Below are 11,482 nucleotides of genomic sequence, written 5' to 3'. Positions count from 1 at the left end.
CCCACCTGGCCCCCCACCCCTGGATGGGGTGATGCCTCCCCCTGGAGCACCGCTGGGCTTGGCCCTCAAGAAGAAGAGCATCCCGCAGCCGACAAATGCCCTCAAGTCCTTCAACTGGTCCAAGCTGCCAGAGGTAAGCCAGGCAATAATTCAGGCAGTGAAACCGGAGGTGCCGGATGGCCACCTGGTGCCACAGGAGCAGGTGGGCAGGGGACCCCCAACCCGCAATCCTTCCGCTGTCTTGCAGAACAAGCTGGCAGGCACCGTGTGGACCGACATAGATGACGCAAAAGTGTTCAAAATCCTGGACCTCGAAGACCTGGAAAGGACGTTCTCCGCCTACCAAAGACAGCAGGTAATGGCTGGCCTGGGGCGCGTGCAGGCGTCTGGGCAAGGTGCCGCCCTTAGGAGATCGCGCGGTTTCACTTGTGGTCTCAAAACATGTCTCCCGTCATTATTTCATACCAACGCCGGGTTTGCCAGTTCGACTCAATCTGCTTTATCCTCTCATCCGCATGCCCAGTGCCTTTGCATTGAAGTGACCATTCACGGCTCGGTGTGCCTGATTTCGCCCCTGCCCATGCACCTGACCACGTGTATCATGAAAATGGATCACCAAAAAAACAAACAAAAAAAAGAGACAGGGAATGTATGAAAATAGCCCCCAGATGTGGCCATGGTTGGGTAATATTTTTGGATCACTCTTTACAGCAACTGCTTCGTGTCTCCGTATTGGGTGGAAAATTTCTATCCCTCTCTGGCCAAGAAGGACTAAGTTTTGCCCACATCTACCATGGGTGGATCTCTGCTTTTATTTTTGTAGTGAGCCCAGAGCAAAATGTGAGCTTTGAACAAAAAAGCAAATCCCAAACCAAAATAATGACACTGCAGGCAAAAGTCTCTGCTTTTTAATCTCCTGCTCAAGCAATATGGCCCCAGTTTGGAAGGCATCAAAGCGCACGAAGAAAATTAGACATTTATTTAACCCCAGGCAGGACCACGATGGGCAAAAGCAATGAGTTTTTCAAGAAGGCAGGAGAAAAAGCAAGGAGAGAGGCTGAAAAAGTTGTGTTCGCCTGCTGAATGTCTGGCTGCGTTGCTGGGAGGCGAGAACAGCTTGTCCCGCTCTTGCCAGGCTCAGGCAGAGGGACGATGCTGGAAGGGAGTGGACCCGACACATAAGCTCCTTAGGCAACGTGAGAGTTTAATCTCTTCCAGAGGCTAACTGAGGGAAAGATCAGGGCGGATTAAAGCAGGGCAAATATCAAGAGTAACCCACCAGAGGTACGTGCTGCCCCAGTGTGTTTTGGGAATAGGTGACCACGGTGCTGGCTCTTTCCCCCGGTGTTTTTGGAGCTGGACTTGCGCCTCCTGAAGGGCACATCTGAAGACGAGATGGAAATGGAAGGGAAGCAAGAATAGAAACCTCGTGTGTCAGCGGGACGGTTTGCCCTCTGGCTTGCCTGCCCGAGTCCGTGAATCACCTGGTGCGCTGCGGATTATTGCCAGGCAGGAATTTAAAAATAATTTGGCTTGGCCGAGGTCCTGCTGGGTGAAGCAGCTGGTTAGGTTCAGGGCTAGCGAGAAGGGGGAAATGCTGCAAGGAGAGCTTTGACACAGGCTTTCACCCCAGATGGGATGAGGACCAAAAAGGAGCTGAACGTGGGAGGGAGGGACTGGGGTGGGACTGGCAGAAGATGCTGCGAGAGTGTCTGGAAGGGAGATTGGGAAAGAGGAGGTGAAATCCCACCCATGAGATTGTGTTGGGTCTGGAGCCACCCTTGGGAGCATGATGCACAAGTTCCTTGTGGCTCATCCAGGCTTCATGTTAGCACCATTTTGTGTGAGTCGAGTGATGGGACACATCCCCCTGGACCGGAGGCACGTGATTGCTCACCTGCGAGTCCCCAGGGTGCCCCCACTTGCAGTCCCAGCATCGGGAGGGGGTGCCTGGCCACGTGCCCCAGCATTGCTGGCAGGACGGTTCTGCAGACAACTGCCGTGCACGCACCAGCACGCGGGGTTAGATGCACTCCTTGAGATAACACACGCGCCACGGGGCACTTCGCATATGGTGTGGGGCTGGGGGAGCTCCATGCGAATGGCCTGTCCCTGCAGGGAAGGAGGATGAACTAATGCCTTAATAATTTGCAGCGTTTTTGAGCTCTAGCAAAAGTTGGTTTCTGTTCTGAGCAAGCAGCGGAGGAGCAGGGATTTCTCCTCCCTGCTCCCCATCTTGAGCCCTTGGCCGAAAATCACTTCCTTGGTGATCGCACCTCTCACTTATCCTCAGACGCAATGTGGGACATCGGGGGCTGCCTGCCTGCCCGTGCCCCAAGCAAACCGGGGCTCCGAAATCACATGGCCGGGTGGTAAATCGCTCTGGCCAATGTCCCAGCAGGGTTCGGGGGCAGCATGCAGAGGTGTGCGTGGTGCAGACAGCTTTCAGACCCCCGCGAGTAGCTGTTGCAGGGCTGCTGTTGACGGGACTTGGCTAATTTTATTGCAAGAGTGCCTGGGAATCCCTAAGTAGTGCACAGACCCAAGACTTAATGATGTACTTAATTTTAAGCATCTCTTTAAATGCTTTTCCCACATCACAGGCTGGGATGTAAACGCAGGCTATAAAGTGAGCTCTGCAGCTCTCGGGAAAGGCCCTTTCCACACAGGGGGGACAGGAGCTCTCTGGGCTTCCTGGGGCTCAGTCTGGGAGCATCCCTGCCCCGTGCTGTCAGGAGAGCCCGTATCCTCCCCGTTCTCCTGCCAAAGCTCTGCAGATGTCCCCGGCCCCGGTGGAGGGCTCAGCCCCGCAGCTGTGTGCGATACCAGCGTTTACCAATCTTGCTAGATATAACAGAAAAACCTGCAGGAGCTCTGCGTTTCAGGTTGTGGCATGAGGACCCAGCAGGACTGGGGGTAGCTGCTTAAGGACGTGCATGCAGTGATGGAGAAAAGCAAGTCTAGGGCCATCAGGGCTTAGATGCAGTACGCAGGGGTCTGCGCCTCCGTCGGAGATGTTTTGAGAGCCTGCAAGGGGAAGAGGCTGGGAGTGATGCTGATAAGTAGCAGTGACACAGCCAGGGCAGTCCTGGCAGGTCCCGCAGCGGTGAGTGATGGAAAAGAGCCAGGGCCAAGTGGAAAAAATACGTGTTGTTGAACCAGGGGCTTAGCAGTGAGCTGGGAAAGAATTCATCTCCCAAAAAAGGATGAAAGAAGAAAAGCCTACAGCTCCTCCGTGCAAGCAAGAGTGACCTGTGCAGGGGCCAGGGGCAACAGGGGTGGGGAACGTTTGTAGGGACGGTGACGGCAGATTTAAAGCTACTCCTTCTTACACCACCATCCTGCAATAGAGGCTGATCGCGGTTCATGTGAGGGAAAGGGGCAGAGATGAGGCTGGTTTGTGGCAGAGAGGGAGGGTTTTTGTAACGAACCTTTTCTGTACCTTAATGCATGGGGAGCCCTCCCTCTCCTGGAGCAGGAGACTGCAGGAGGACCATCGCGTCTTCTCCTCTCCAGCAGCGTGGGGCAAGTCTGAGCATCGTGGGGCAGATCTGAGCATCGGGATGGAAGGAGGGCTTCCTAATTAAGGACCAGTTAAATGAACAAGAAGATACCCATTGCTGCTTGTGGGTGTGCTTTGTGCCTGTCCCACGAAGGAGCCTGCTGGGAAGAGGTTGCTTTGTGAAACACTGATCCTTTACAACCTTGACTGATCCACGGAGTTAATTCTGCCTTTGCAACAGCCTCACATCCAGCTAAATTGTACGGTTTTTCACCTAACCTCCCTGAAGTACAGCAGTGGCAGCTTGGGTGTCCTTATTCAGGGTCTGCAGGTCCCCCTTGCCTTGCAAAGCCCCCAGTGTGGTGGCATTGCCAGAGCTCTGCTCCTGGGGAGGGTTGTGGCAGCTCTTCGACACATGTTTCTACGCAGATGGGTGCGATGCTGCCTCAGGGAACCGCTTGGCGCAGTGCCTGCACTGCACCCCATGGGAGCCCATCCCTCTGCCAAAGAAAGGATTGGTCGCTCCTTTTCTTGGCTGAAGTTTCTTTGCCTCCTGGCACATCTTGTTCTGCTTCATGGCCACAGTGTTTCTGTGGGCTCGAGGAAAGCCTGACGCGTTGGTTTTTAGCCACAGGACTTGTGATCGGCACAGCTCAGCCCCCGGTGGGTGCCTGTCCCCCAGCCCCGGGTGTTCTCTAGCATCTAATGGAGCCCTTTCCCATCCTCTTGCCCAGAGCCACGGGTGGGTCCTGGGCTGATCCAGCCTTGGCAGCCGGTCAGGGGAAAACCTGCATAAAAAGGTTTCCTTTAAAAAGGCAGCAGTGATGGGCTGTGTTTGGAGATGACCAACTCGAACGAGGCACATGGGCCATGGGCCGCCTTGGCACGGAGGGGCTGGAGGGAAGCGCCCTCGTAAACCAACTGTGTTTGGACCCACCTACCTCCTCCGCTCACTGCCTGCCTTCTCTTTTTACTAAAAAAAAAATAAAACCATTTATGCAGCTTTGAAACCTCCCTCCCCATCATGGAGCTGCTGGATGGTCTCTTGAGCCAAACACGAAAGAAAAATAAGATGCAGCCCAGGGAATAAGGAGGGAAAACCCTCATGTGTGTGTGCGCGTGTGTGGTGCCGGCTTTGCCACGCGTGCTTCCAGTCTGGTGGGGGGAGCCCAGGAGGACAACCAGGTCTTCAGAGGAGCATGGCACTGGTGGCGTGTTGGGGTGGCATTTGGCCAGGCTGCTAAGCCCTGGAGAAGGGAGGTTGTCCCTGTCGGAGGAGAAATCAAGGGGACGTGTTGCCATGGCAAATGGTAAAGTTTTGCTGCGGCCAGATTTGCTCCGGGATGAGCCTCTCGTTATTTCCACTTGAAAGCCCTGTTTTTCCTGGCAGTCGCATTGGCATTTCAGTCTCTCAGATTTGCAAAAACTAGCAATTTTCTTCCCCGGCACAGTGGGCTGAGCGGTGCTGTGCCTTTGGGCCAGCGCTTGCTGACTCTCATGCAGAGCGGTGGCAGGGCTTGGCCAGCATCCTCCTGCCTCGTCCCATGTCCCCTCCTCAGCTCCTTGCACACCAGCACCTTGGCCTGATCCATTCATGGAGCCGCCTCTCCCATCAGCCCTCCCCTTTTTTGCATCCTTTAATCCTCACCACATTTTCATGTGCATCCCCCCTATTTCGGCGCCGGCAGACCCTGAGTGCCTCCCCGTGCTGCCGAGCCCCCCGTGTTGCACCCTACCCTTGACTGTGCTTCGATTCCTTTTGGTTTTGCTGAGATCACTGAACTGCATGTGTTTTTACTGCCTTTTTCCATGCTTCTGCTATGGCCGTAGGACTTCTTTGTGAATGGTAACTTCCGCAGGAGCCGGGGGCCTGTGAGCGGCGAGGGCAGGGCGAGCGCGGGGCTGGGGACGCGGGGGACGTGGGGGGTTAACGTGCAGCAAAGTGGGGGTTAAATCAGAGAGGTACAAAGATCACCAGGAGAAGCAGCTTGAAAGTTGATGCGGGGGAGGCTGGTAAGTATGAAACTGTCCTCTCTGCTGTCTGGCCAGACGTCGAAACCAATGTCTGAGTCCAGGGGTTGAATTTTCAGATGCAGCTTAACACTGAGAAGCTCCTACCCCTGAGCATTTTCACTTTTCAAAAGATGGAAATAAATAAACTCATACCTATGGGTTGAAGCTCTCTGTTTCATCGCGGTCAGAGCAGGCAAGGCACACGAGAGGGGTAGCTGGTGGTAGGTGTCTTGGGGCTCACCTTCCTTCACCTGCCACTGCCTTTGCTCTACGCCACCTGTCCCGGCAGCTTCCCACTTCTCATAGCTGTTTTTTTTCATTCAAACAAGAAAAAGAGTAAAAAATGGGAACTTCTGTGCTCACTCTCAACCCGTGCAGTGGCTGCGTGCCAGGTCTCTTACACTCATAGCCATTTAGTGCGGATCTGTAGCGCGTAGGACCTTGCAGCTCCAGGTTGTGTTCCTTCCAGAAGGATTGAATAGCCGGCTTTTAATTGATTAACCTTACTAAAACATGCGAAATGGTAAATTAAAACCGGGGGCAACATGAACCCCTTGGGCAACCCTGCAAGATTGCTCTTAACGTAGATCTGCCCATTCGCCCGCAACCGCAGTTCGGTATATTGTTACTCATTTGAAGGTAACGTCTTTAAGCTGCTTAGGAGATGTAGGTGGTTATGCCACATCGATTCCTGCTTTCAAATCCCTTATTTGGGGAGAATTTCCCTGAAAGTGCAGCAAATGCTGCAGGTTACATTTGCAAGTCTGGTAGCTTGTATTGGTTAGCTTGCTCGGGAGGACTGATGCGTGAAGGGCGACTGCAGATGTTTGGAGCGGGGGTGAAGAACAAGAGTGATGCTGAGTGCGTGCAGCAGCCCGTAATGAAATATTTCATGCGAGGATTTAATGAAGTATCACAAATATGTTCACTAAAAAAGCCCAGCTTTATTTATTCAGCAGCGCCTGTGTGTTTGCAGATTCTTAAATCTTCCCTGTCTGAGAAAATATTTACATTTCTAACCAGTGGCTTCAAAGCCAGCTCTGGTTTATGAAATGACTTACTGTGTTTCAGTTACAGGCAATGGGTTTTACCCATAACCCCTGGTGACAATCCTGATTAATGGGGGTCCGCTGTGTATCACGCTGCTATGTGCTGAGAGTACTGAATGTCTTTGCTTCTCTGTGGCTTTTCTCCAGGCTTTTTTTTTTTTCCCCCTGTTTTTTTGTAGAAGGAAGATGTTATTGATGACACTTTGAGTTCCCGGCATAAAGTCAAGGAGCTTTCGGTCATAGATGGCCGGAGAGCACAGAATTGCAACATCCTCCTCTCCAGGTACGGTTAATGCCTTCTCACCCTCCAGAGAGTGGGGGGATGCTCGATACCCTGCCCTGGGCTGGGGGGGTGCTCCTCATCCCCAGCCAGGGGGGATTTAGTGACAGGAGCCAGCACGGGAGGAGAGCCAGTGACACCTGAACCCAGCTATAGCCTTACACCATTCATGGCAGGGTGGCACGGGGGGGAGATGCAATTAACCGGGTACGTGGCAGCCTTTATGGGAGGGAGGGCGTTTGATTTCACCTCTTATCTTCCTCAGCCTGGGTTTTGTTTGCTCTTTGGTGGCGGTTGAAGAGGGTCTCTGTTAGGCTGGGGAAAGCGCTGGGTATTGGCAGGGTGCGGAGAGCGGCAGCGTAATTCAGCCAGGGCCTGGCTGCCCGCGTGGGTGTCCTGTGCCACATCTGGATTTCGGGAAGGAGACGTCCCCCTCTTCCAGCTGCCCAGCCCCGCTGGGATGACAGCCTCCCACGTGCCCCTCGCCAGGCAGGCTCAGCACTGCTACCAGCAATTTAATCCAATCCCCAGATTGCAGCCAAGAGGATAAAAAGGGCCTTTTTTGGCAAGATAAACTACACCAATAAGACTGATTCCTGAGAAAGGAGAAGCCAGGCTGTGGTGGTCTGAAAGGAGGAACCATGAGCATAGCTACTTGAAAAAAAAAAAACAAACAGCAGCAGAAAATGCCATTTGTTTCTGACTCACCCAGAAAACAAAAAATTCCAACAGCAGTACAATACAGCTCCATTCAGAAATAGCAGCTCTGCTGCCTGGAAGTGCAGAAGCTTTTGTGCTACCCAGGACCGGCCGGGATGGAGCAGCATTGCTGGCAGATTAGGCTTGCAGCAGCAGCACCCAAATTCTGTGTTTTCCCGGACTGTGGGTTGGCGGAGCTGGTGCCTTGCTTGGGCAGCCCGGCTGGTTTCCTTCCCTAGAAAGCATGCAGAGGCTGATGTCTGCAAAAAAAAAAACCCTCTGGGTGGGTAACTTGCAGTCCCTGGTGCTGCTTCAAGCTCTCCCGGAGGTGGTCCGCAGCCCCGTGGGCAGCGGCAGCAATGAGTGCAGCGAGCCGTGTGCCGCAGCATTCGGTGGTAAAATTGCCATGTTTATGGCTGCCTCTGCTCTGGGTTGCTTCTGGGGATTTTCGTACTTCCTAGCAGTCCAAATAAAAAAGGTGATGATGAAAGCGGAGTTTAAAGCAGCAGGCAAATGAGTACGTCTATGGCAGCCAGCTATTAGCAAGTAAAACAATGGGATTCGGGGCACTGGCTGGGCTGCTCCCCGGCGTACTTAGGCTGAGCGTAGTCAGAGTGGGTTTAGGTGTAATTCAGCCAGAGGTTTAAGTGAGTTATTGAAAGTTAAGCACACAAATAGCCCCTTTGGTGGGAAGGGGAGCTACCCAAGCACTTAACTTCAAAGGCATCTTGTGTGTCTTACTGAGTAAAGGTCTTAATTTCATCTCACCAGCAAACCTTTCTCTTCCAAGAAACTGATGGCTGGAAACAACTTGCCAGTAATTAATCCCACAAAAAGGGCATGACGGAGGCCGCTGCCTGTCTGTCTTTCCCTTTGGGTCATTTCCTAGGGGAGAAGCGGGATCAGACCTGCCCTGCAGGGTGGTCCCCTGGACTTTCATACAGCTGTTCCCGTGCATGTCCGGCAGCATCGGGGCCCTGTGGGGATGAGTGGCTCTGGGGAAGCAGTGGCTTGTGCCAGCCGCTCCTTTGGATGTGCACTGGGGTTCGTCCCATGGTGCTCCCGGGGATGCGCAGGCGGAGGGGCCAGCCGGGCAGGGCATTTCTCTAGCACTGCAGCAGCAGCCGCCAAATCTGCTCCTTCCCCCTTTCTGCAAGGTACCACAATCGAGTTTCTCTCCCTAAAATCCCTTTGGGTGATTTACTCTTGATGCTAAGTGGCTCAAAGGAAGGGCAGTGTCGGGATGAAGCCCAAGCATCCTGCTGGTGGGCTCAGGTCCAGTCCCTGCATCTCCAGCAGACTCCTTGTGACCTTGGGCAAACCCTTTCATCTCTGCCTGCCCCAGCTGCCCATCCCTAAGCTGGGCAAAGCAGCGGGTCCCTGGTCCCGCTGTTGCAAAGGGACTGCTCTCGCAGGGTGGCTTGCTGCAGCCGGGCTGCTTCTCTCCTGCCTCGCTCACACGGCCACCACGGGGACGAGCAGACTTTCACATGCGAAAGGACCTGCAAGCTTGGCCCCTGATTTAGCCCAGACGTTTGTAAGCTCACCAGGCATTGTCTGGCTTGCAGCGTGGAAAGATTACGGCCAGCGAGATACTTTATCTCTCTCTGTAGATTTATTTTTTTGCCTGTTTCCCTTGCTTTGGGAGAAATTACTGCGCAGTGAGATCACTGAATTTTCCTCCAGCTTGTAATGCAGCACAAGAGTATTTTTTCTTCTTTTCTTTTTGGAGAATGCTTTGACAATGTGAGTCATTATCGGGTCTTCCTCCGTAACCCACCATGTCCTTGCTTTTGCTCCCTGTGTACGTGTGTGTATTTTTAGTGCTGCGTTCTGCAAGATGCAAATCAAGCCCTTGCTCCATCGCTTTCTGCCTGTGCTGGCGGTGAATGTCTCGTTTCATTCCTCTCTCCGGCGAGGCGGCATGGAGCATTTTTCTCAAATGAATGTGGCTTTTCAGGAGGGCGCGTCCCTTTCCCGGCGGAATTCATTTTTCCCCTTCACACTTATTACATCCTCTGTGGGATTCTACAAAAGCCACGCAAAACAGCCCCACGCTTGTCAGGCTGGTGAGCTGTCACTTCGCATCGGCAGGCTGCTGGCTTTAAATCCCTGTGACAGCAAGTCCTGTGACCCCATTCCTCTCAGACGGCTCGTGTTCGACAGCTGCTGCCAACAATGATAATTATTGTGGTTATAGATAAGCTTCTAGCTTTCACTGGCCCCTTTCCCATCAAATTGTCTGAGAAGCCATTTTCTTCTGGCGCCCCGCGCTTGCTCTCTGCCGATGCCGGGGCAGGCTCTTGTTCTTGGCACTGGGTTTTGATGATTCCTGAGAAAAGTTTTTTCAGCCTCTTTTTTTTTTTTAAATATATTCTATTGTTGACTTTGCTTTTAATGACCAGGGCTTACAAAAGTCACCCTCATCTTTCACCACCCTCCTGGAGACGATCACAGTGGAAAGTGTGTGCTTTAGGTGTTCACTTTGGCTTTGGATGAGGGGTAGCTCTCTACCCACCCCCTTCTAGGAGCATTTTTGCCTCCCAGGGATCCCCCAAATGTCCAAACCCAGCCAGTGTCTGCTTTTCACCAGGGTCGGGACCAACGTGACATTTGTTGGCAGTCTGAGCTCTCGTGTCACTGCTTGGGTGTAAAAGGAGTCCTCCTGCAGCTTCATATCCCACCTTGGGTCGTGTCCATCCCGGCCACTGCCCTCATACAGGACAGGTAGGGTGTCCCCAGGACATGACTGCTCGTCAGAGGGGACATTTTCCACGGATCCTGGGTTTGCCTCTTGTGGGGTGACCCTAGCAATTGTCCTGGGCACTGCTCAGTGCAACCTTTACGCTTCCTCCGCTGGCTGAGGTGAGATTTTAACCCACTCCTCGTTTAACAAACCCTCTCTTGGGGGGCTCCCTCAAGCAGGAGGTGAGAGAGGACCGGGTACAGGACAAGAAACATGAGCTCATAAGGAACAAATACTTACTTGCCAGGTCTGTAAGATCCACCAGCCTTGATAAAGCTAATCCTTCACCTCAGGTCTTGAGCAAAAGATTTCAAGCTAAACCAAGCTCTTGCTACCCTGGTCTTAAAGACCAGCACCCTTCCTGCTTCAGCTTCATCTTCCAAAAGCCAGCTCTACGGTCTCAGTCTGCTCCCTGAAGACATGCCAGGATGAAGAATACCCTCCTCGTTTAATTACTTGGAGTGATCAAGTCAGTTCCCGATCTTCTTTTTGATCTGCTGATCAGGTTGACACAAGGTCTCACATCCCGCCATAGGATGTGTTTCTGGTTTCAGCTCATTCCTTTGAGCCACATCCAGTGTTTCAGCATCCCTTGGCAGCACTGATCACCGAGACAGGGGCAATGGGTTTCCTTAAAGCCTACAAATGGGTCTTTTCAACTGTGCAACTTTTCCCTGAATGCAAGAACAGGGGATTTTTTTTTTTTTAACTGTATCCATTGCAATGACTTTAACCATCACTGCAAGCTGGGCAAGGGATAAGGTATTGGCAGACAGAGTTGCAGAAGTTTCTGGGCTTTCCCTCTTTTGCATTTAGATTATTTTATCGATCACAATGCAAAAACGTGAAGAAAAATATGTGTGGTTTTGCAAAGTCCTTGCAGGGAGTGGTCACAGGGAGTGCTGCAGACATATTAAACTGTAATTAATGGCTGCTCTAGCCCAGGAGGAGCTGAGGGCGTCTTTCTATCTCTCTATTGCCTCAGCTCAGTGCAGGCTGCTGTCGAATAAACCACTGCGAGGGAAGACCAGCCTGTTGTTGCTTGCTGTGATACAGTGGTCTGTGGTTTTAGAAATCTCCAATTTGAGGCTACGTCTTCAATTCCTGTTATGTGAAGTAGAGGAAGAAAAAGGTAGAGGGGGGGCTGGTTTCCAGCCTCTTATACTTCAAATCACATTGGATCCCCACCCCTC

General features: G+C 52.6%; 1 protein-coding gene across 1 annotated transcript in view; it reads left to right on the top strand.

Annotated features, from left to right (window-relative positions):
* The window catches only part of DAAM1 (dishevelled associated activator of morphogenesis 1), a 78,258-nt gene that overhangs the window by 53,751 nt on the left and 13,025 nt on the right, over window positions 1-11,482 (top strand). Inside the window, 4 exon segments of the mRNA XM_009332742.1 lie at window positions 1-133; window positions 248-355; window positions 5,333-5,374; window positions 6,744-6,847. The exon segment at window positions 1-133 is cut by the window's left edge and continues 6 nt beyond it. Coding sequence (XP_009331017.1) covers window positions 1-133; window positions 248-355; window positions 5,333-5,374; window positions 6,744-6,847 — 387 coding nt within the window.

Source organism: Pygoscelis adeliae, unplaced genomic scaffold (genome assembly GCF_000699105.1).
Source record: "Pygoscelis adeliae isolate BGI_AS28 unplaced genomic scaffold, ASM69910v1 Scaffold179, whole genome shotgun sequence".
Taxonomy (NCBI): Eukaryota; Metazoa; Chordata; class Aves; order Sphenisciformes; family Spheniscidae; genus Pygoscelis; species Pygoscelis adeliae.
This window is presented reverse-complemented; position numbering and strand designations above follow the sequence as displayed.